This window comes from Bufo gargarizans, chromosome 1 (assembly GCF_014858855.1).
Source record: "Bufo gargarizans isolate SCDJY-AF-19 chromosome 1, ASM1485885v1, whole genome shotgun sequence".
In the NCBI taxonomy this organism is placed as follows: Eukaryota; Metazoa; Chordata; class Amphibia; order Anura; family Bufonidae; genus Bufo; species Bufo gargarizans.
Window position 1 is genome coordinate 489,202,568 of NC_058080.1, and position 25,547 is coordinate 489,228,114.

At 45.9% G+C, this 25,547-nt stretch overlaps 1 protein-coding gene across 1 annotated transcript in view; it reads right to left on the reverse strand.

Moving 5' to 3' along the window:
- The window catches only part of VPS13A (vacuolar protein sorting 13 homolog A), a 226,128-nt gene that overhangs the window by 39,463 nt on the left and 161,118 nt on the right, over nt 1-25,547 (reverse strand). The window contains exons 57-65 of the mRNA XM_044273845.1: nt 24,254-24,335; nt 24,004-24,073; nt 17,831-17,939; nt 15,403-15,516; nt 14,750-14,895; nt 14,575-14,656; nt 13,488-13,601; nt 12,760-12,835; nt 7,790-7,953 (exon numbers count right to left, since the gene is read on the reverse strand). Of these exons, the coding sequence (XP_044129780.1) occupies nt 7,790-7,953; nt 12,760-12,835; nt 13,488-13,601; nt 14,575-14,656; nt 14,750-14,895; nt 15,403-15,516; nt 17,831-17,939; nt 24,004-24,073; nt 24,254-24,335 (957 nt within the window). The remainder of the gene's footprint in view (nt 1-7,789; nt 7,954-12,759; nt 12,836-13,487; nt 13,602-14,574; nt 14,657-14,749; nt 14,896-15,402; nt 15,517-17,830; nt 17,940-24,003; nt 24,074-24,253; nt 24,336-25,547) is intronic.

The following is a 25,547-nucleotide window of genomic DNA, read 5'->3' on the forward strand; positions in this document are numbered from 1 at the left end:
AACTCCCGCTACCTGGGGGAGTGCAGTTATAAAATATAGAACACTGAACCCTCCTAAGAAGTATCATGAGAACCATTTCCAAAACTATTGGTCCCGAAAAACAGTATTGAATACAATGTAGATTATTTTCTACCAGGACTAGTGATGAGTGATTTGATTTGCCCAGTTTAAATTAGTTAAAAAGTCAGCCTCATTGAGCAGTGAGGGATGACTCTGCTGCTCAAGGGACTCCTCTCCCTCCTTGATTGACAGGCCAGCCATCTCACCTAGCTCTATCAATCCTGCACCTGCACTGCTACTCAAAGTACCCCACACTTAGGGTACATGCACATCGCCAGTCTATAGTTTGGTCCACAAAATAGGGATAGCTTCCATATGCATTCCGTATTTTTATCACTTGCAGGATATTCTCATCCACAAATGCAGAATAAAATACGACATGCTGTATAACTTGTGAAATAGCCAAATGGATCAGAAAAAATATTGACGTTTGCATGGACCCAAAGAAATGAAAGGATCAGGGTGTTATCTGCAAAAAACGTATCACACTGAAAACGAGATTTTTGTATAACTTACCAGTAAAATCTCTTTCTCGCTCTTTCCTTGGGGGACACAGAAGACCTTGGGTATAGCTCATCTCCCTAGGAGGCGTGACACTAAGTGAAAACTGTTAAGCCCCTCCTCCACAGCTATACCCTCAGCCTGGAGAGAGAGACTGCCAGTTGCGTGTCCAAGTAGTAAGAAAAGGCAAAGTCCAACCAGTGGAAACAACAAACCAACTACCCAACGGGTAAACAAAACTCGGAAACCGTGCAGAAAAAAACCAATGAATGGGTGGGTGCTGTGTCCCCCAAGGAAAGAGCGAGAAAGAGATTTTACTGGTAAGTTATACAAAAATCTCGTTTTCTCGCCCAATTTCCTTGGGGGACACAGAAGACCTTGGGACGTTCAAAAGCAGTCCAAGAGGGGAGGGACCACAGCACCAAGGCGAAGCACCCGAAGGCAGCAAAGAAATGCCACCTGCAAAAACCAGGCGGCCCAAGGCAGCAACCGCCGCCGAAGCCAGAGTACGCACCCAGTTAAACCTGGTAAAGAGTGCAAGGAAGACCGTGGCCACCCTGCACAATGACATGGCTGAAGCCCATGCCTCCCGCCCTGGAGGCACCAACCGCTCTGGTGAAATGAACGGTGACACCATAAAAACAGAGCCCTGCCCTTGAGCAGTAACCACAGCAATAGCCACGTGGTTAAGCGGAGGAAAGCACCCAGGAGCCGTGAACCTTGGCGCGGACCTCCTGGAAACAAGAGACAGAGCGTCGACAAGAGTCGGAGATGTCCAAGCAAAAAACTGCAGACACTTCAAGTAACAGAGTCCCAGTCGCAGGTCCAGGTCAGACTGGAGAAGACCGAATCACGGGAAGAGAAAGGCAGAATTGGGTGAATGCCCAGCTTCCTAAAGAACCCCAGGGAAGACCCTAAGTCAGACAACAGAACCTGGACGAAGCACGGCCGGGAGCGAACACTAGTGTGCTCGCTGGACTCGTCTGGGCAGACGGGAGGAAATCCAATGCGAGTAAGCGCACATCAGTGACACGGCAAAAAGGTTGGGAAAGCTGGTCCCGTCGGCCCCCGAGCAACGCCGTCCCGAATCCACGCGGAGTGGGGGAGCAGATGGACAAACGGAAGGAACCGAAAGGGACCCGGCCAGTTTCCAACAGACTCCAGGACAAGTCAGGCTAAAGTCCTTGTCGTTGTAGCCACCACAGGAAGGTGTTCTACCGACCCGAAGAGGGGGCTTGAAGGGTAATCTTGACAGAAGAAAGTAGGCACGCCAGGTTACCGAGAAGGTAAAGTCCAAGCAGGACCAGCGCCCAGAATGGTAAAAGCAATCTGCACCCAGCGGGAGGACAGAATGCGGCAAACCCAGCAATAGGCACACAGCTAGTACAGCCAGTGTGAACAATGGAGACAGTACGAGGTCATAAGGAACACCGGGACCATCCATATGAACAACCTTGGTCTCCCCAGGGGGGGAGGGCAGTGAAGGAACAGCCCCTGAAGCCTGGCCGGGCAGAAGCCACATCGGAGTGAAACTGACCCAGGAGAAGCCAAAACAGAGCCGTCGAGAGAAAATATAGCCGAGAAGACGGATGACACCCTCCAACCGCAAGGAGAAGTGGGCAACAGGGAAGCCACAGGACCGCTCAAAAAGCAGAACTCCGCTACTCCGAGATGTCCGGCTCACCAATTCGCAGAAGGCGAATACCCTAACGAATCGAAAGTGGAGGTCCTTGACCTCGGTAATCGAGCAACCAAGAGAAGTTGGGCGACCTGCTCAAAAAGAGCGGCTAGAACCTGGTAGCAAAACAAACTGAAGCACGGAGGGTGCCAACAGGAAGGACTCAAACCAAAAGGCATCCAAGAGGAGGAATGGCAACAGGCGAGGGAACCGTAATCCGGCCAGAGCCAACGTAGACTGCGAGGGACGCTGGAGACAGCACTCTCGACCATGTGACCGCTTGCGCTGGGAAGCAATGCCACAGGGTAACTAATGGGTACGCATCCAGGAACCACAAACACTCCCCAGACGGAAGGGCCAACGAATATGGTGGATACCGTCACAACGGAAACACCAAATATACCCTCCGAACAGAGAACGGATACCACCCAGCTCGCTGCAGTAGAGAACAATAGAGCCCGTCCAGGCCAGGTGAACAGAAAGATCTCCTCAGAGAAGAGTGCCAGGCCGGCGGCAATCACCGTATCCCAAGAGAAAAACGACAAGTCGCAGGAAGAATGGAGGCATACGTACAAGCAGCCCCATAAGCAGTGAGAAAGCCAACCCACCTACGGAAGGAGAAGGCATACACGGCCCAACAACGCACAGAGTAGCAGCCCCAAGAGCGTCCGCCCACTGCGAAATAGTCATACAGCAAGGAAGGCCAGCCACAGAGCCCCACAGAAACCACAGAAGTGCAAAGTGCAACCGGAAGGGGGGACACACACAAGACTAGTATGGCATGCGACGGAGCGCAAGCAGTCTGCCCAGAAGAGAGGGCAATGTACTTGGCAAACAGTGCGGGCAGCAAGCGTGCAAAGCCCGCCCAACAAGGGGGTGATGCCCAAGACCAGCACCTACTTCAGAGAAGGAAGACATACCATATTCCGCCCAGAAGAGGGCCATGCACAAGGCCCCACCGCATCCAGCAGGACGTCCACCTAGTGAAAAGGGGACATGCACAGGGTAAGCCTAGCATTAAGTGAGTGTGCAATAATCCACCAAACACCGAATTTTGTGAGAGTACAACTACTTCGCCAATGAATGGGGACAAGAACAAGTCCAGCACAGCACATACAAGGACAGGTGTGAGTCCTGTGAGCGTACAAAAAGTCCACCCATGGAATGAGGGGTGGTCACGCACAAGGCCAGCACCGTATCCAATGGGAGTGCAAGCATTTCACCCAACTTAGAGGCCAGCAACGTATCTGGTGAGAGTGCAGTATGCTGCCCAGAAGGGGGAGCCATGCCCATGGCCAGTATTGCAACCAGGGAGAATGCGAGCACCCCGCCATGGATGGGGGTCAGGCACCTGGCCAGCAGCACACTGGCGAGAGAACAAACACAGTCAGTGAGAGCGTGTGTATGTTGCCTGAGGAAAGGAGACATGTCCATGGCCGGCAGCGAATCCAGTAAGAGTGCCGTACACCGCCCACGGAGGGGGAACATGTACATGGCCGGCAGTGGATTTAGTGAGTTGCAAGCATCCCACCATGGAAGGGGGTCCTGCACGCGGCCAGCAACTTATCAGCGAGAGAACGACCCCAGTCAGTGAGGGAGTATGCATGGCGCTTGAGGGAAGAAGGCATGCCCAAGGCCGGCAGCGAATCCAATGAGAATGCAGCATACCGCCTATGGAAGGAGGTAATGCACACGGCCGGCTGCCCAGCACCATAACCAATAAAGTGCAGTATTCCGCCTAGAGGAAGGGGGTCATACACAAGACCGGCAGCGAATCCAGTGAGTGCAGCATTCCGCCCCTGGAAGGGGGTCATGCACAAGACCGGCAGCGAATCCAGTGAGTGCAGCATTCCGCCTATGGAAGGGGGTCATGCACAAGACCGGCAGCGAATCCAGTGAGTGCAGCATTCCGCCTATGGAAGGGGGTCATGCACAAGACCGGCAGCGAATCCAGTGAGTGCAGCATTCCGCCTATGGAAGGGGGTCATGCACAAGACCGGCAGCGAATCCAGTGAGTGCAGCATTCCGCCCATGGAAGGGGGTCATGCACATGGCCGGTATCAAATCCAGTGAGAGCAGCGATTTCGCCTATGGAAAGGAATCACGCACATGGCCGGTAGTGAATCCAGTAAAAATGCAGCGGTCCCCTATGGAAGGGGGTCGTGCACCAGACCAACACCGTATCTGGTGAGAGTGCAGAGTCCACCTATGGAAGGAGGACATGCACAAGACCGGCAACGAATCCAATGAGTGCAGCATTCCGCCTATGGAAGGGGGTTGTGCACATGGCCTGCAGCGAATCCAACGAGTGCAGCGTTCTCGTGCACATGGCCAACACCGTATTCGGTGAGAGTGCAGTATTCCACCTAAGCGGGGGGTCATGCACCAGGCAAGCCTGCAGCCCGAGAGAGTGCAGTATCCTCCCGCCTAGGAAGGGGTTGTCTGCACATGGCAATTACCATAGCTGGAGGGCGCATGCACTTGGCCAGCGCTGCCGTGAAGCCGGGGCCTAAATTTTCTGCGGCACCCGGCTGACCGGGGCCGCACAGGAAACCGGAGCGGACTGCCTGGACAAACCGGCCGCGGAAGCCCACCCCGCGGACCGGAAGTCAGGGGCCAAAGAAGGGAAGCATGCACCAGCCGGGGAGTGCGACACCATGCCGCTCATGGAAGGAGCACGCATACAGGCGGCGCTACTGAGATAAGGCTGCAGCGTCCTGCGCAGCGCACAAGAAATCCATTAGCTTAACCATGTCATGCATTCCCAAATAAAAAATAGCCTCACTGAGGCAGAAAGAAGTGCCACCATACAGGTGCCCAGCATAGAAGTAGAGGGGGGGGGGGCGCGCCAGCCATATAGGCCCATCAGCCGAACAAAACAAACAAAAGCACGGGGGCCGGTACCCGAAGGGTTAACAGCCACCAACCTGGAAGGGAGGAGGAGGCGGCGCCGCGATCCCCTGGGGGCGGGGAACCTCCAGGCGGGAAGAATTCGCGCCCGGAGAAGTTCCCGCCCCCTCCAACAGAGGCCGGAAGTTTGCGGCCTAGCAGCCCGGGTGGAGCGCCGGAATGCGGCCCAGTAGGCCCGGAGCCTGGACCAAAATTTACGGCGCCCGGCCGGCCGGAAGTCGCCGACGGCCGGCCGGAATCGTTGGAGCATCGTGCTCAAGCCAATGCCGGCCGCGGGAGTCTACCCCGCAGGCCGGAACAGTCGGGGGCCGGGAGAGTGCGGCCCAGCTCGGAGGTGCGGCCCAGCAGGCCGGGAAGAAGCGCCGGAGGAGTGCAGCATTCCGCCTTGCGGGCGCCCAAGCAGCACTGCCTCCAGGAAAAGGCCCCCGGTCCAGAGCAGCGCATCGGTGAGGGGATGGGGGGACCCTGAGACCGGGTGCCCGTGAGGATGTGAGCACAGCGTTCCAGGAGGGACGCTGATAAGTGAAGGGAGACTGCCTATTCGCAGCAATCTGCTGCTAAAATGTCCCATGAGGGCCAGAAGGGAGGAGAGGGAGCAGGAAGTGGAATGTCGCCCCGCAGCACCCCAGGGGCCAGCCTAGGTCCAGCAGTGACCGAAGGGTCCAAGTATGGGGGGTCAGGCACGCAGGAGACCAGGGTGGGTGGTGGGGGACGTAGGGCTGGAGAAGCCACTCTCTCACCATAGTCGTCTTCACCCTCAGTCCATTCCAGCAGGGTCGCCCCTTCAGCTACTGGCACCGTAGTGGCAGGACGCTGGGAGAGGGACTTGGCGTGCGGGCGACCCTTGCGCTGGCGGGATGTAGGGGAGCTGGGCTGCCCTGATCCACCTTGTCTTCTGTGGGGGAGGCAGCAGTGCGGATGACCGGCACTGGCGCAGCTCAACCCCGGGAGAAACAGAGAGGTCTAGTGCGACTCTGTTGTCCCTGATGATCTGGAACAAAAAGAAAAGAAAAAAGTAAAAATCAAAATTTAAACAAGGAGAAAACAGCCCTGCAGTAGCAGGGAGTGTCTTGCCTCCTTGGACACTAAGCAAAAACTGGCAGTCTCTCTCTCCAGGCTGAGGGTATAGCTGTGGAGGAGGGGCTTAACAGTTTTCACTTAGTGTCACGCCTCCTAGGGAGATGAGCTATACCCAAGGTCTTCTGTGTCCCCCAAGGAAATTGGGCGAGAAAGATTGTGTGCATTAGCCCTGAAACAAGTATTCCCATATTACCAGTAATCATTTATTGACGAGTCCCCTGTTCTCCTGAGGGGAAGGTTAAAGAAGAGATACCTGCACATATCAGGCATTGTTGGCATATCCTGGGGATATGTCATAAAGGTTCAAAATGAGAACACCCTCAAATTATGATTTTAAAAGCACCTACAGATTTGCTGCCACAGACTTAAAAAGTAACTTTTTTTGTTTTGTTTTTATATTATTGAATAATTTAGGAGAATATAGGAAACTGTGTAATACATTTAATCAGAGAAAGAGGTTTCCTTCCCCTCTTACCAGACTCCTCTCCTGCTCCCCTTCTTCATCAACTCTCAATTAATAGCTTAAATCAGTCTTCAGTGGAGATGGGTTGCCTGATCAATCAAGGATCAGATTACATAGAAGTCTATGGTGAGGGGAGGTGGAGAAGGAGAAAGAAGAGCTGATGCAGAGAGGCAGAGAGACTGACACAGAGACTGCTGCTGGTTTGTAAGTGAGGGTTTGTCTGTCCAAGAACCAACAGGGAGTTGCTAGTGACATGCAGATTAGCACATGTAAACGAAGAGGCCAGTCACTTGCTGCATGTTGTCACGGGACCAAGCCACTTTCTGTCTGTTGGAGACCAGAAATAGCACATAATATGACCGCAGCACGGAAACGGCTAGACTGCAGAAAGGTGTTTTTTTTTTACTGAATTGGGCACAGGTTCTGACCACTAGGTTTGTCATCAGAGGCAAAAACTGCTAAAATGCTAGATACAAATCATATACTGGTCTGTAACAGTTATTCCCAATGTTAAGCTTAAGGAACAGTAACACTTCACTTACGGTCCACATCAGACACTTTCACATTTAAACTTCTAGTGAGAGACAAAGTCCAGAGCAAATTCTACATCGACATGGGAGAGAACCTCTCTTTGTTAGGCTAGTTTCACACTGGCAGCAGGAGTTCCTGTACATGATGTCGGCAGAGAACAGTCTGCTGGAGGTCTCTGGATCCTGCATTGCTGGATGGTACCAGAATGCATGCTGGCCCCATTAACTATTATGGGGTCCGGCAGAGATCTGGCCTCTACCCAACAAATATGCCGGGATTCGGCCGGACAAATACCGCTGTGAAAGGAGCCTTAGGTAAATGGACAGTTCACTGCCTCAATAAAAACCATCACTGATGTAACACCATTAATGGACCATTTTTTGCTAAGGTTCAGAAAGGCTGGTCATGTCTAAGGCCATGCCTACATTCCATATTGTGTAGCTCAAAGTGCACCACAACCACAGAGTGAAAACACAATGGGGGAAATTAAGAAATATGCTACATGTAACCAAAAGGTACAAAATTACAACCATTTGTTATGTTACAGATTTCCAAATATCCCTTACAGATACAAGGCCTTTTCCTCCACGTGCAAGACCTTCCCTGATGCCACTTGGCTGCTTATTCATGGCTTCTCTCCGCTTTTGTTGATATTCTTCATCCATGGTGATGGCTGCTACACCTTTAGCCATAGCACTTGTGATTCGGGATGCTGCTCCAGCTAAGCCACCTATAAAAACCATTTGGCAAGCCAGACAAATATAAGTAAATGAAGGCGTTACATAGGTAGTTTTCCTTTGGACATATATTAAATTCTATGTACACATTTGAGGGAGTGAAGTTATTAATATTATTTTTGCATTCTACTTAGCTTGGTCCTAACAATCATTTTGCTATTGGTGTTTATTAAACTTTTTAACAGTTTGTCTCCTTCTCAGTAAATTCCATCAGAGAGCTTTTCTACAGAGACGGTAGAAGACAAACTGTTGAAATTTTTTGTTAATAATAACCAATGAGTAAATGATTTTTAACTGAAGATAAGTAGAATGCAGTAAGAAAAAATTGCCCCAAAGGTATCCATACACTTTAAAGGGCTTCTGTCTCCCCCAAAACTCATTTTTCATTTTTGGGCATATTAAAATCCTTATTGGAGGACTTTTCCCTATATAGGGCTCTTAGGCTACTTTCACACTAGCGTTCGATCGGATCCGTTCTGAACGGATCCGATCGTAATAATGCAGACGGAGGCTCCGTTCAGAACGGATCTGTCTGCATTATATTGGCAAAAAAAAGCTAAGTGTGAAAATAGCCTCGGACGGATCCGTCCAGACTTTCAATGTAAAGTCAATGGGGGACGGATCCGCTTGAAGATTGAGCCATATTGTGGCATCTTCAAACGGATCCGTCCCCATTGACTTACATTGTAAGTCTGGACGGATCCGCACGCCTCCGCACGGCCAGGCGGACACCCGAACGCTGCAAGCAGCGTTCAGCTGTCCGCCTGTCCGTGCGGAGGCGAGCGGAGCGGAGGCTGAACGCCGCCAGACTGATGCAGTCTGAGCGGATCCGCTCCATTCAGACTGCATCAGGGCTGGACAGCTGCGTTCGGGTCCGCTCGTGAGCCCCTTCAAACGGAGCTCACGAGCGGACACCCGAACGCTAGTGTGAAAGCAGCCTTACCTTGTTCTGTGGCTTGGTTTCACTAAAAATCGAGCTTTTAAAATATGCAAATGACTTCACTACCAGCAAGTAGGGCGGTTGCTTGCTGGTAGCCGCCGCATCCTCCTTAAAAAAAAAAACGCCCCCTCCTCCTGTTGATGGACAGGGCCAGCGGGCGCTCTCCTCCTCCGGCTGGCCCTGTCTGCAATTCAAATCCCGCGCCTGCACCTTACGTGTCTTCATTCGGCACAGGCACTCAGAGAGAAGGACGCTCGCTTCCGCAGCACTCCCTCTGTGCGCCTGCGCCGATGACGTTACCGGAGCCGGAGGAGGAGAGCGCTCGCTGGCCCTGTCAATCAACAGGAGGAGGGGGTGTTTTTTTGAAAGGAGGATGCGGCGGCAGATGCAGACTTTTTTTGGTAAATTTTCAATTTTTATAAAAAATTTTCTTTAATACATCGAGGGTTAAAGGCCAAACAAAACTCAATATTTATTACCCTGATTCTGTGGTTTACAGAAACACCCCATATGTGGTTGTAAACTGATGTAAGGGCACATGGCAGGGCGCAGAAGAAAAGAAGCACGGTATGGTTTTTGGAGGATTTTGCTGGACTGGTTTTTCAGACATATTTTCAGACATGTCTCATTTGAAGGTCCCCTGAGGCAACCCTACAGTAGAAACTCCAAAAAGTGACCCTATTTTGGGAACTACAGGATAAGGCTACTTTCACACCTGCGTTCGATCGGATCCGTTCTGAACGGATCCGTCTGCATTAATACTTAGAAATTTCTAAGTGTGAAAGTAGCCTGAGCGGATCCGTTCAGACTTTACATTGAAAGTCAATGGGGGACGGATCCGCTTGAAGATTGAGCCATATGGTGTCATCTTCAAGCGGATCCGTCCCCATTGACTTACATTGTGAGTCGGAACGGATCCGCTCGCCTCCGCACGGCCAGGCGGACACCCGAACGCTGCTTGCAGCATTCAGGTGTCCGCTCACTGAGTGGAGCGGAGGCTGAGCGCTGGCAGGCGGATGCATTCTCAGTGGATCCGCCTCCACTGAGAATGCATTAGGGCCAGACGGCTGCATTCAGGGCCGCTCGTGAGCCCCTTCAAACTGAGCTTACGAGCGGACACCTGAACGCAGGTGTGAAAGGAGCCTAAGGTGACAGTTTTATTGGTACTATTTTGGTGTACATATGATTTTTAGTCGCTCTAATATTAAATTTTTGTGAGGAAAGTTTTGGCACAGTTTTTATTTTTTGTTTTTTACAACGTTCATCTGACAGCTTAGATCATGTGCAGGTTGTTACGGACACAATGATATCAAATATGTATACTTTCTTTGTTTGTTTCAGTTTTACATAATAAAGCATTTTTTTTTTATTATGTTTTTGTGTCTCCATTTTCTGAACACCATATTTTTTTTTCTGCCGATCGTCTTGTGCATGGGCTCGTTTTTTGCAGGAAGAGTTGATGTTTATTATGGTACCATTTTTGGGTACATATGATTTTTTTTAAACATTTAGTATTACACTTTATGGGCAAGGTGACCAAAAAATTGGTTGTTTTGGCACAGTTTTTATTTATCTTTACAATGTTCACCTGATGGGTTAGGTAATGTGATATACTTTTTCTTATTTATTTAAGTTTTACACAATAATAGCATTTTTTAAAACAAAAAAATGATGTTTTAGTGTCTCCATAGTCTGAGAGCTATAGCTTTTTTTTTTTTTTTTTGGCCGATTGTCTTAGGTAGAGTCTTAATTTTTGCGGGATGAGGTGACTGTTTGATTGGTACTATTTTAGGGGGCATACGCCTTTTTGATTGCTTGGTGTTGCACTTTATGTGATGTTAGGTGAATTTACGGTGTTATTCTGAGAAGTTAGGTCACGTGATATTTTTATAGAGGTTGTTATGGACATGGCAATACCTAATATGTCTACTTTTTAAATTTATTTCACTTTAATACAATAATAGCATTTTGGAAAACAAAAAAAAATTGTTTTATTCTCTCCATATTCTGAAAGATATCCACAGGAAGTGCAGCAGAGGCCATTTTAGGCACAGAGAAATAGGGTTGCTAAGGGCTGAATACAGACACCAGAAAGGTAGAATTAACTGGAAAATTAAAGCTTCATGAATATCTTCCCTTCATTATCACATATGCTAGGAATTTCATTTTTGGTAGTGAAATGGCAGTTACACTTTAATTATGAAACCCTTTCCAGCTGAATAAGGTTAGTCTTTTTAATAACAACCTCTCTTACGTATCTTTACATAGTTGGCTGAATAAAGCCCATCAACTTTAACTGTTTAGTACTTGCAAACCCAAGTTGATCCACTGGAAGGCAAAAACACTCCAGCTAAACTATAAAATAAAAACTCCTTCCTGACCCCTGCTGCCACTTAGGAAGATCCCTGGATCAACATGCAATTGTGTTTCACAAGGAATATATTGCACCCCTTCTTAAAGAGATTTACACCATACTATTACCAATTTCTGTATGAGTATATTCCATAACTTTATGATTCAGACAGTAAGTAATGCTTTTAACAAAGTAGCACTTCCTTCAAACAAAAGCAGTAACCCCATGATCTCAGTTGGGCAATGTATCACTTCTGTTATTATGGGGACCACTTACATTTATATAAAGATATCATATCGCACTCAGACTTCACTTCTCTAGGGTAAATTTAGTTGTGTTAACCTTTCTTTACAACAGAGTTGCTCCATACCTTGAATTAATGTAGTTGGTCTTTTTGGTACTCCCTTTAGCTCTCTGATATCTTTTTAATGGACTGATGCCCAAAGCTGGACAGGATTCTCCCACATGTGGTCGCAGCATTGCTTTATAAAGGAGTAATATACTACTTTGTCCTCTAGAGGCCATTCCTTTCCCAATACAGACAATATCATGCAGCAGACTTGTATTTGATGCTATTATTTAGTTGATTATCAAGAATTACATCCAAAACTTTTTATACTGATGCCAATTGTGATCAATTCATGGTATAAATAGTATATCTATCTTTCTGCTCAAAAAGTAAAACTATACACTTATCAACATTAGACCTCATCTACCATGTTGCTGCTCATTTGGCCAGTTTATCTAGGTCACCCTGTAGAGATTGGACTTTTTGTACTGTATCATCAACACTAAAGTGAGAGAATGATATTAAGTCCAACTAGGAAATGGTCCAAGGGCGGACTGGGACCTTAAATTTGCCCCATGTTGTAGGAGGGTCCAAATTGAAAGATGGCATGGCCAACATAAGTAGATGATGCCATCAATACCATAGTGCAGCACACTGTCTTAAGGACAACAATACAGTTCAGCTCAGGAGAGCAACGGCAGCCGCCGGACTGGTACATAAATACCTGATGCACCTAGCATTAAAAAATGCTGAGAGAATCAGATCATTATGTACCTGGCCAGTAGCTGGGAGGAGGACATGGGCGGCCCACTGGGAAAATTCCCTGTAGGGTCTATGGCCAACCCGCCCCTGGAATGGTCCCAGTACTGCCCTATGGGGAGCTCCAAGGACAGCATTAGCCCAGTTTGAATGCGATCCATTGCTAACTACTCTTTGTAGCTAGTTTTTGATCCAATTACCTGTGTTATCTGAACCAATAGACCTTAAATTGTGCAAAAATGCATGTTAGGGATGGTATCAGATGCTTAACAGAGATGAAGTATATTCTACTGGCAGCACCTTGTTCATGTTCCTTACTACTGCATAAAAATGAAGTAATTTTTTGGCAATACCTCCCCTTTCATAAAACCACAGTGGTGACTATACATACTGTTCAACGTGATCTCCTAATAAATTTTCATGTAAATACTGTAAATAGTGTACACATGCTCACTTACCAACAGCTCCCCCCACTAAAGCCTTTACTCCCAACGCCATTCCCTCAACAAACTCCTCCGGTCCTTGAATGGCACCCTGTGAAAATAGGGCACAACGGAGTAATAAATTAAGAAAGATCAACCCGTAATATAATAATCAGAATTTTTTGCTGGTCCACTGAATATCAGCTAAAGGCTAAAAAGATTTCATTTGATTACATAAAATTTTAGCAGCACATTATCACCCATTATCCATATACACTGAAATCAAATCTCCCTATTACATTTGACAGGTTTACTTTTTATTGATAAAAGTTAGTGGTTATCCCACTAACAAACATTTATCCCTCTCCACAATATAGGAGATAAGTGACTGATCACTGAGGGGTCCTACAGCTGGGACCTCCAGCATTCACCAAAATGGAGTTCTCAAAGTTCCCTATGAGAATGGTGCACCTGTGTGACCACCGTTCCTTTCATTTCTATAAGACTGCAGAGTACTTGCAGGGCCATAATGGGTGTCGACGAATGATATATCAAATTGATCGGCGCTGGTTTAAAGGGCCTTTAGATTAGCCGACACAAACAATTTTTTTATTGTTTACATAGAAGGATATACCTTTATGCAGCTGCATAAAAGATCTGATCAGATGACAAACTAGCATTTGTTCATTTGTTGCTGATCGGTGGGGTCTAGATGGGCAGAATAACAGGGCCTTAAATCTAATAACTACAGTACATTGCATTACCTGGTAAGGTTCATAGAAGAATGCTTCGACCCCTTCAGACAAATCACGAAATAAGCCAAAAGGATTCCCCAAGACATCCAGTCCAAGGACAAGAACATACATTTGTTTTATAGCCTACAAGGTAAAGGAACATATAGGTATAATTTTTTTTGCAAATTATTGTTTGCATGCATATATATTTTTTTCATAATGGGAGGGTATGGGCGAGATACATCATTGCATGCCTAAACAGCACCTTACACTGCAGCCGACTATTTGAAGTATACATCAGAAAAGTCTCCCTATTTATGTGTGTGTGTGTGTGTGTGTGTGTGTGTGTGTGTATATATATATATATATATATATATAGTGACAAAGTTAAATAGACATATGAATATACATAGTAAAGTAATTTAAAATGAACACAATGATTTTTATCAAATAATAAACTTGACAGAAGGTAACAGAAACATTTTGTTAGGATCTGAGGATGATAGAAATAAAAGTACATGAGTACAAAGAAGCAGACAAAATTATTGGTGCCCACCAAAAAGAAGTTAAAGGGGTTGTGTCATCTCAGACAATGGGGGCATATTGCTAGGATATGCCCCCACTGTCTGATAGGTGTGGCCCCACCTCTGCGACCTGCACCTATCTCGTAAACGAAGCCGGCAAAGTCCTGGAGGGCGCACAGCGCATGTGTGGCTGTCTTCCATTTCTATGGGGCTGCCGAGAATAGCCGAGAACTCAGCTATTTCTGTAGGCCCCATACAAATGAATAAAAGCGGTGGCCGCACAAGTGTGTGCGCTCCCATTCAATTCTACGGGGAGTCTGAAAATAGTCGAGCATGTCGTCAGGCCAATAGGAAGGCTTGGTGGTGGCTGGACCCAGCACCGCCAGCCACCACTTTACCAGCCTCGTGTTAGGCTTCGTCTTAGACATAGGCGCAGGTCCAAGAGGTGGGACCCTCACCTATCTTAGATGGGAAAGACTCTCTAAAAGACTGCAGGACAGTGAATATTCTCCACGCCAGGTAGAAGCACACTTGTGACCACATCAGTTAAGAGTTTAAAATATATAACTTTATATAATTATTAAGAAACATACTTGTCTCGAGTAATGTCTGATGACTTCCCACTGCAGCTCCTGTGTAGAATAAACCTGATTTCGAATCTCAAAAAATGCCAACCTGAAAATGAAGAATCAAAAATGTAAAAAATTAAAAAGCATCAATTTCAAGTAGACCTTCTAATCTACTAAAACAATGATAAGAAGCACCTACTTGAACACAACATCCTGCACATCAGTCAAGGTGGCACCAATGCTCTTCAGCAGAAGGTTTAAAGACTGAACAGGTATTAGCTCTTTATCTCGAAGTTCTTTATTCCCATCATCTCCACCAGTGCTCAGAGAAAAACTTAAATGAAGCTACAAGAACAAGCAGTAGAAAATATAACACATTTTTACCAGTAATTCAAAAGTGTAACCTTAAAGGGCTTTTCCAAGAGTTTGATATTGATCCTCAGAATAGGTTATCAATATCAGATTGGCAGGGTCTGACATCCGGGATCTCTACCGATCAGCTGTTTGAGAAGGCTGTGGCACTCCATTGAGAGCTGCGACCTACTCGCAGCTTATCAAGCCCAGCACCATCAATAGGAAAGCACTGTGCTTGGTATTGCAGCTCAGCTTCCTTCACTTTAATGGAGCACCACGGACTCTTTAAACAGCTGATCAAAAGGGGTGCCATGAGGTGGACAGCGCCTATCTGATACTGATGACCTATCCTAACAATGGATCATCAATATCAGAATCTCGGAAAACCTTAAAGCTCAAACCCCAATGTGTGACTGATATAATCATATCCCCTGCTGTAACATACTGTAAAATAAAATGTTAGGGCTCGGAAGAAGATTCCAATAGAGTTTCTGTTACCTTAATTGGAGAGATGTGAAAATCTTCATAAAGGCTGAGTCGAGAGGTACTAATTGAGGACACAGTGCTTAATTCTGCTTGAATAGATTCAATGTCTTTTTTGAAAAGCTCCTCCTATAGCAATATATAAGTTATTAGTACAATAATTATCTGCTTTTCAGGTATAACTAAACATGAGAGAATTCAGGTTCCAGTTACTCCTTCATCCCTATATCTGCATTAAAAATAAACTGCAAATCATAAAATGCAGGTTTGCAATTTAGACTGTGGGGCACATTTATAAGACTGGCGTTTTAAACGCCGGTCTTAATAAAGCCCCATAGCTGGTGGTGGTTCCTCCAAAGTTATAAAGAGGGGCAGGCTTCTTACATTTAGACCATTTTCTATGCCTAAAACAGGCGTGGAAAATGATGAATGAGACAGGCACAGGCCAGCCAGTCCCCTTAGTCGCCTATGCAACGGCCACAATTTTAGACCCAGCGTGAGTGGCAGATGGCGGTGCAACTAAGCATTGCGCTATCAGCAACTGATTTAGCGTATTTCAGAATCCTAAATGTCCCCCTATGTTCACACATTTTTGTCCCATGACGTATATGTTAAAGGTATGCCTTTGACAGATGCCATACACTGGCACCCATCACAATAGGGTTACATTGTACATTTTTTTTTTTGCTGGACTCTGCAAGATGGAAATGCATAGCATACTACTCTGTACTCTCATCGTACATGTTAGACATGGGGCTAAGGCAGGACGTGAACACAGCCTTAATACCTAGTAAATTTATGAAAAACAAATCCAACCTGTTTGTTGCATTGCTGGAAATACATTCTTCTAGTCCAGCAGTGCCCACATACAAATCACTTTATGTTTTTTTTTTTATTTCACAAAGCTCAGCGGTTCAAATTTACTAATGTGTCTGCACCTAGAATCAGTCTAAGAAGTTAAGTAAATTGGTGTAACTAGGGTTTCTCCAATTCTTGCCACAAAAAGGGCCAGGTTTAGTGGAAAGGGGCGTGGCTTCACTTGAAAGGCGAAGGGCCTAAAATGTAATGTTTTGCTCGAAAATTATACAACAATTCTGGGTAAAAATTCAGTCTGAAAGTAAACTGACCAAAAGATGGAATAGAGCTATAAAAAAGTTTCTATGCCTGCACCAGAAGTATCATCCAGCCTGAGCCACTGTAATCAATCTGGCGCAGAACAGCCTGTCTAATGGCATATTTAGACAAGCAGATAATCATTACATTTCATGTCGGACAATAATCGTGTAGTGTAAACATATGTAGCGACCTAAAGATTGTATGGAAAATGCCTGTTCAGAGCTTAGAAAAACGTTTTGGCGAACAACATTTTTTTTAAATTGTGGTGAAAAAAAAAAGTGTGATCTCTCAGCAATGTGAACAATATAAAAAAATGGCAATTTTTATATAAATCATTGCTGTCTAAATACAGTCAGTGAATGATTGCATGCAAATGAATCGGTACACAATAATCATTGTATGGAAATGCTGGTCTGTCACCAGCTTTAAATCACTGAATGTGATTGTGTCGTTAATCGCCTAAACAATTATTCACTCGTCTAAATTCACCCTAACTTTACGCCATAATTTCACAATTATATGATTTAAAAAAAAAAAATTATATCTAAAGTGAAAGCAGCACATACCTTGTGCCTGACATTATAAAACACATTTACGGATGCTCATCAACACAACTGTCCTTTATCAGCATTAAGCAGATTTTTCATTATTTAGAATTTTAATAAATGTTTTCTGCCTCAAGGTTTTTGTTAACCCTTTCATGACTGGTACATAACTAGTAAATAAAATATGCCAAATTAAACAACCATCAAAAATGGGAAGGTAACATTTTTGAGAGGACGGCAAAGAATTAGAGAGTAGAGAGGAAATAAGGTGGTCTTTTATTAGGACCAGTGTTTTAGACGCTAGTCTTAATAACCCCTGAAGCTGGTGGTGAATCTGCCTCAGTTATTAAGAGGTGCAGGCCTCTACATAACTTCGGCGTATCCTGCTCCAGTCTAAATGTAAGCCAGCTTCCTTGCTGTCTTACATTTAGACCATTTCCTATGCCTAAAACAGGTGTAGAAAATGATGAGTGAGATGGGCCTGCCAGCCTTTTCCACCACACCCACTTTTTTAGACCTGTCGTGAGAGGGGAAAAAGGATTGTGGCGCAAATAACCTTTGCGCTTCAATCTGCGCCAGAAATACACCTTATATAGGCATTTCTGAATAGTACATGACCCCCTAAGTGTAAAGCAAGAACTAAACAGTCACATCCTCCACTGATGCCAAAAGTAGCTATCTTCTGCAAATGTATTATGAACAGGTAATGGCACTTATTTCCGCAGCTTTTTTTTTTTTTTTTTTTTTTTTGCTAAACCTAGGAAGCAGAATTGTTGACTTACAACTTGATCTTTAGGCATTTTTCCGCTCTGTGTAAAAAGGTCAGCAAGGGCGTACAAAAATCCAAGATCTACACGCAGATCCATTTCTTGTATCAAAACCTTGAAATATCTGTTCACAAAATAGTAGAATAAACATAAAATAGACAATCCCCCAAAGCATCAATATAGATTAGACTAATAATAATCATTTTACTGACTTTTACAGAGTAAAATGGTATAACCTGCTATAACTTACACAGATGCAGATTTTTGTATTTCAACCAAATGTCACTCCTTGTAAAAACATTTAAGACTCGACTTTACAAGAATGAATGCTTTGTCCACAAAACACGGATACCGGCCGCGTGCACGCTGCATCAGGATGCGGACTTCAATGGGTCTGTGGTCTGCATGTTGCAGCAAAGTATAGGTCATGTCCTATCTTTTGTTACCTGTGCTTCCGAAACCTCGTGGCTGAGCTGCAAAAATAGGATTTTTTGTGCTTACCTGTAAAAATGCTTTTCTCGCTGAGTTTATTGGGGGACACAGCACCCACCCAGTAAGTACATTGCTGGATCTTCTAGATGGGTCCTACCTGTCCTAGTTTCTGACCCATATTCACTTCTCTTCTGGTTTTTGCTTTTAGGTGGCTTCTCCTGTCTGCTCCTACTGCTTATGTACAAAACCGATTAGTTCAGAATGTTCAGGAGTGGTATAGCTGAGAGGAGGAGCTAACACTTTTTTGCCTAGTGTCGCCTCCGAGTGGCAGCAGCAGCTATACCCATGGTCTCCTGTGTCCCCCAATGAACTCAGCGAGAAAAGGATTTTACAGGTAAGCACAAAAAAATCCTATTTTTCTCGCTTGAATCATTGGGGGACACAGGAGACAATGGGGAGAACTATGGGGAGAAAACAAAAGACCAAAGCAAAGCTAAGTTTGGCAATGAGGTCCCGTGCAGAACTGCGGGGAAAGGATGCACAGGAAGCCAGAATAGGACAGGAAGAGCATGAACCAGGACGGACAGCCAGAGAGCGTAAATGATGCAGTGACTTAGACTGGGCAGAAGAGAAACACCCAGTTAATCTAAGCCAACGCGCTGGAGATACTTCAGAATATGTGGATAGAATATCCACAAGAAGGATAAGCCTCTTTGACGAATGAACATGATGTCTGGGAAGTACCTCTGGGTAACGAGGATCACAGAACTGGTGTTGAAGTCCGGAATGGAAGGCCAGGATGGCTCGCATGACAATACCCAATTGAAATGGGTCTGCCGAATCTGGGTACATATGAGACCCGGCCACAAAGTGACAGGAGGACCCCAACAAAACTCAACCAACTGTTTAAGTACCAGGAAGGGAGATTTCAACACAAAGGAACCAGCTGGGTGGAAGGCAGAGGACCAGTTCTGGAGAGGCTTCCCAAGTAGGTGAGGAGACCTCTCTGGACCAACATGAAAGAGAAAGTAGGGATGGCCACGGGAGATATAAGCCACAATGGGAACCTTCTGGAGGAAATGACTAGAAAAAAAACATGCTCAAACGGTGAGAAGACAGGGAGGAAAAAAACAGCGTCTTCAGGGATTGGCAAGATCCCAGCCATGCTACAGAGAGAAATGTTGCATAAAAGTACAGTCACGTGAATGTCCATTACTAGACAAAAGGAAGACTGCCAGATGCTGGGTCCAGGACAATATCATGACTGACACTAAACAGGCTAAGGAAGCAAAGCAGAGACAGAGCACCTGCACTGGGAGAAGAGAGCAGGCTACAACAAGTGAAAGCGCAGACGCTCCCCAGGAACATCTAGGGATGTAGCTATGAGTACAGTCCTGGAAGCAGATTAGGAACCACTGTGTACAGCTATGCAAAAAGAGAAAAAAAAACTCTCTAAGAAGACATAATATGGTAGGAGGATACCCCCAGAGACACAGAGTCTCGTCGTAAGTTCTCTTGCAAGGAAAGCCGCCTGACACACCACAGACAAACCTGTCTGGACTGGCCAACACCAACAGTAGGCTGAAGCAATGCCCACGCCAGAAACGTTGGGGGTGCTAGACTCGTCAGAGAGCAACTCCCGCCCAGGAGAATGTCCAAAGTGGCCAGAGATGGGTGAATACTCCACCCTAAGGGGAGTGTATTGGGGATGTACAACTTCACAGAAGTATCAGAGAAAAAACTGTCATATAAAAAAAAGAAGTGGCAGTGCGGGCACTCCAGAGCAATAAGACGACAACCCAGGGAATATGGATACTGGTCGGGTAGACGGTAAACAGTAGTTTGTGTGAGAGTAACTAATCGCTTTGTGAAAAGGCTGCGTTCCAGCCACGAATCCTCCATTAGCGGTGACAACAAGTGACAGCACAACTGCTCAGTAAAAAAATGTAGTCAATTCATAGCATGTGCGCTGAATAGGTATGTCCGCAACAGCCGGACATGACAAAGACAGTACTTAACCTCCTAAGAGAAGCAATTCTGAAGATGTCACAGTGTCAACTGTTAGCGCCAATGATCCACTTGTGAAGGAAACTATACCATAGGTGGGCATCACAGGAACAAGGGGGGTTACGCCAGCTTAAGAACCCCAGTATAGTGCCCACCAGAAGTGAGCTATGTATTAACTATAGCATACCATGCTACTGCACAAACCCGGATTGGTGAGGAACATAATGAGGAAGAACATGCCATCAGGAACGAATAAACTTGTAAGATGAGGCACCAAGTGCCCACAAAGACTATGCCTGCCAGTGCAACGGCATCCATAGGTAGCATAAAACGACCAGGAGAGCCGCCTGAGTGGAAATCACTATCACCACCCCTAGTACCAACAGGCAGGTTCACCTATAGAAGAGGGATGAGGCAGAAACTAATGCATACAAAGATAGGGCCGAAAAAAGGTGTGGAGTAGAAACTACAGATCCTACATCCGATGCAAATGCACCATGTGAGGTAGGAAGCAACAAGGGTGCCATGACAGCTTCCAGAGTGAACCTAGAAAGGAACCCCAGAGAAAGGAACCATACAGTTGCAGACATAGAATATAGGGCTATGGCAAATACTCCACCTGAGTACAGAGACCATACAGTAGAGAACACTGCATCTAGTGACTGTGCGCCACTCCACCCGAGGGGGAAGCCATGCAGTAAGTAGCCACAGTGGCTAGGGATAGCGCAAAACTCCACCTGTGGGGGAGGTCATATCACATGGTATGTAGTGCTAGCATAGATATTCCACCTGAGAAAGAGGAGAGCTGCCCATGGATACGATATTCCGAGTCAGTAAGATGCACAAAACACCAAACCGAGTGGATGTGGGAGCCATCACAGTACTTTGTGTTAGTGCAGATGCTCCACCTATTAAGGGCGACAACTACTACCATTGTAGAGTGGATTCCAATCGGGACTTAAAGCACAAGAAGGTTGTGTTGTAGGGAAAGCACAAGCTTCTTGTGCTTTAACACCCTGAGCAAGCAGAAGTCACCATGTAAGCCCTCAATGCCAACCCACAAAATATCTATCTAATGAAAGGGAAAATGTAGACATAGCGCAGTAACCAGTGGTTGCCCCAAATTCCACCAACTGAGGAGAATAAGGCAGTAGCAGGTACCGTTTCTGCTAATACTCCACCTGTGAAAGAGGACGAATAGGATGGGAAGTACAGAGCCGGAGCTAGGACAAATAGTTTGCTATGGCATAGCAGGCAGTGTTCAATGTTTGTGTAGTCACTCCACCTATTAGCATGAAAACTCTTCTTGCAGAAGAAGGTAACGGGATAGGATATACAGTGTCCAGTGGTAGCGTCTGCATTCCACCTGTGGAAGGGGAGGAATATGACCGGAAGTACGAGAGCCGGTGCTAGGACCAAAGCTGCACTATGGCCTAGCGGACACAGTAACCAACCTTGGAGTAATCCTTCCACCCGACAGCGTGATTACCCAAACTGTGAAAGGAGTTAGTGGCATAGGATATGCTGCGCCCAGCAGTAGTGCCATTAGTCCGCCTGTGGAGGGGGAGGAATATGATAGGAGGCCCCAGATTAGGTACTAGTGGCAATGCAATTACTCCGCCTAAGGAGGTGGGTAATGCGACAGCATGTACAGCATGCAATGGAAGTACTCCACCTATGGAAGATGGTAATGCGACAGCATGTACAGCGTCCCGTGGTAGCGCAATTACTCTGCCTATGGAGGAAGGGTAATGTTACAGCAACTACACCTATAACCAAAAAATTATATAGTACATGCATGGGAATTATATCACCATACACCAAATAAATAGCCACGCATAAATAAGTAATGAAAAATATACACTTTTTATTTATCACACAAATTACAAAATACAATAATATCCATGCGGTTAAAAATAGATCCTAAGCAGCAGCATATGGTTGGTCAAACATCAACACAGCAGTACATTCATAGGAAAATTATCAATGTTATACCACACAAAAGCCCCAGTATATCAATAAGACTGAGGCCCCTCAAACCTCTCCCATGCAGTACTAACACTGCAGAAAATGGAAAGTGGATAAAACACAAAATAGGGATATACAAAACCACCCACAGACACTGAGGCTGCACATCCAATTATAAAAATCAATAGTTTATTAGTAAACACAAAGCCCAAAAAGTTAAAACCGTTGTATACAATTACAACATTGTGTTTGGATCAATAATAAATCCAACACACATACCCACCAACACCAAGTTCAATATAAGAGCATAAGTAAGACCGCCAGAAAAATATACAACTAATAAATATTTATGTAATGCTACCGCATGTACGGCGTCCAGTGGTAGTGCAAGTACTCCGCCTATGGAAGGAGGAAATGCTACAGGTATCTGTCAAGTATCTGTCGGCAGAAAGGGTATATGCTTTAGGGTGCTGTACCATAACCAGGGCCTATGAGTGGGAATGAGACCGCATGCAGTGGACTTGATAAGGTGGAAGGTAACGCATATATGCCATCTGTAAATGGGGTTAACACTAAAGTAGGTGCCAGTACAGCGCTGGAAACGCACCAGGGGCTAAATGGGACTTTATTAATTTATTCATTTATTAAGCCCCAGCTAGTGAGGGGGGCCCGTGATGATAAGATTTATTTTTTATTTTTTTCCTTTTCCCTATGAGGCTGGAGCGGGGCGCAAGGCATGACATTTTCACGCCCTGGGGGCTGTTCCAGCCCGTCGTAACTTGGCCGCAATGCAGGCCGCAAAGCCAGGACCTCACGTAGACGCGGGCCGCCCGAAAGTACTTCCGGCCAGAATGGAGGGCTGTAAGACCGGCCGCGGAACTGCCCGAACCCTCAGACGGGCATACCTGATGGTGACATGTAGCGGCCATGCCAGGAACGGGTGCAGGCCCCGGAGGGAAGGTGCGGGCCCTGGAGGGCAGGTGAGGGGAGGGGGGCCGCAAGCACTAGAATAAAATAGGAAGAGGAACCTAGGCCAAGGGGGAGGTGGGGAGGAGGAGTGGCGTGAGTGGGATGGTGGTGGATGGTGGAGGTTATACTTACCCTGTGGTCTCTATATTCACCCAATCACCCCATTTTCATCCTCTTCCTTCAGCCCCCCTTGGGGTACCAGCAGGGTCACCTCCTCAGCCACTAGCACCAGGGTGGTAGGAGGCTGGAGTTGAAGGGGGAGGGACTGCTGAAATGCAGGTGACCCCCATGGCTGGTGGGATGCAGGGGAGCTGGCCTGCCTTCTTGTGGGAGGTCGGGCAGTGAGGGAAACGACACCGGCCTTCCTCCCCGGGTAAACAGAGAAGCCAGGTGTCTGTTTCCCGTACCTAAAGAGGAAAAAAGGTGAAATAACAAGGGAGGTCTGCCTCCTACAGACACTAAGCTAAAATTGATTAGCTCAGTGTGTGCAGGAGGGGTATAGCTGAGAGGAGGAGCTAACACTTTTTTGCCTAGTGTTGTCTCCTAGTGGCAGCAGCAGCTATACCCGTGGTCTCCTGTGTCCCCCAATGGTACGAGCGAGAAAATAGGACATCTCCTATACTTCAGTACAACACGGGTACTGCAGATGAGTGCTTTATGTAATGCCAGACACTTACAGTCATTTGAAAGGTACCTAAATGTGTAGATTTCAGCTTTATTGATGGTCCTTAACATAATTACCACTGTATCCTATATTACACAATCCAAAATAAGCATTTGTGTGTCTTTGTGATATTATCATTTCAACTTACTTTATACGTGATATTTCAGAATGTCCAGCCGTTCTCATCACAATACTCACGTCAGTAAATGGTTTGGGTTCTGAAAAAACAACATTTTCATGAAGTGATATCCAAAATTTCAAAAATTCTGCAACTGCTGCAAGGTTAATATGAGCCGGCCAGTATAGTAAGCTTGTCTGAATTATTAGATAGCCTTATGATTACTATACTCCTGAATAAGAGACAGATGGACAGACAGACAAGACATGAATATACAAACCTGAGTCCATTGTCACAGACTTTGGTGGTTTAACAGGGTAAAATACAAAAGGAAATATAGCCCCAGGAATTTGATTTTGTATCTGACAAAACAAAAAAATAAATAAATGTGAAAACAACAAAACAACAGAAGAGGAAATCTTGCTGTTTGATTGAACATTACAATTCATGTGGGCATAATAAGCCTAATCTTTATAAATAACTAAGAAAAATAATCAACTTGAGCACTACATAATACAAAATAGCAGCCAGACAATAGAATGACATGGTTATACCTATCTGAGTGTATGATATGTTCCTTTCCTTGCTCATGTAAAGGGGATTTCCCACTAGAGGAAGTGATTATGCACGTCAACACTTCCTGATAGGTTGGAATCCAACTGCTGGAACACCCGGGATTCATAAAAAAAGGGCCATAGCACTACTTAAAGGGGTTGTCCGGGATCAAATCTTTAAGTGTGCTCGCTATTAACAGCCGATTCAAGGTCCCCCATGTGTTTTTAGGTATTTTCGCCATTTCTACAGGGTTCCGACGGTCCCCCACGCATTGTTTAAATCTATGTTTATTTTTGCCTAACTCCCTGCCGCACTGCACTGTGGGTCCCAGCGCAGCGCTGAATCACGTGGTTTCAGATGACTATCATCTCCGTCAGCGGACCGGAGGAGCATGGCTCAGTGCGATCTGTTGCCGCCTAGTTACCGCCCCTTCGAGAGCTCTGCATAATCACTGCGGCTGATGGTGACGGGACCGGGCTCCCTGCGAAGCGGAAGAAGTGGCTTCACTCTGCAGAGAGGGACCCAGTAAGTCACTGAATCTGTGAAAAGACTTACTTCCGGCTGAGAATTTGTGCAATGCATACGGGGCATCAGAAAAGTCTGGGAAAGGTAGGACACTCATGTATGTAATATTTATGTGCTTGTTAAACAATTACACCAATGTCCCCAATCCCGGACAACCACTTTAAAAATGGTGTCTCCAAAGTTTTTACCTTCTCATTGATCCCAAGAACTGTCCAGAGAACAACTACACAGCCCCTTTCACTTGGCTGGGGAGTACTACTGTGCAGAACTACTAAAGGGACATCTATTTGTTAGTTTTTTATTATTATTATTATTATTATTTTTGTTTTAAATATTAAGGAATATCCTGGATTCTAACCTTTTAAAATTAACCCCTTAATGACCAGACCTTAAAGCAATACTCCCTTTTGGGCTTTTACAGGATATTCACAGGATAAGCCATAAAGTCTGACCCACATCTATCTAGACAACGGGGCTAATTTACTGACGGACAC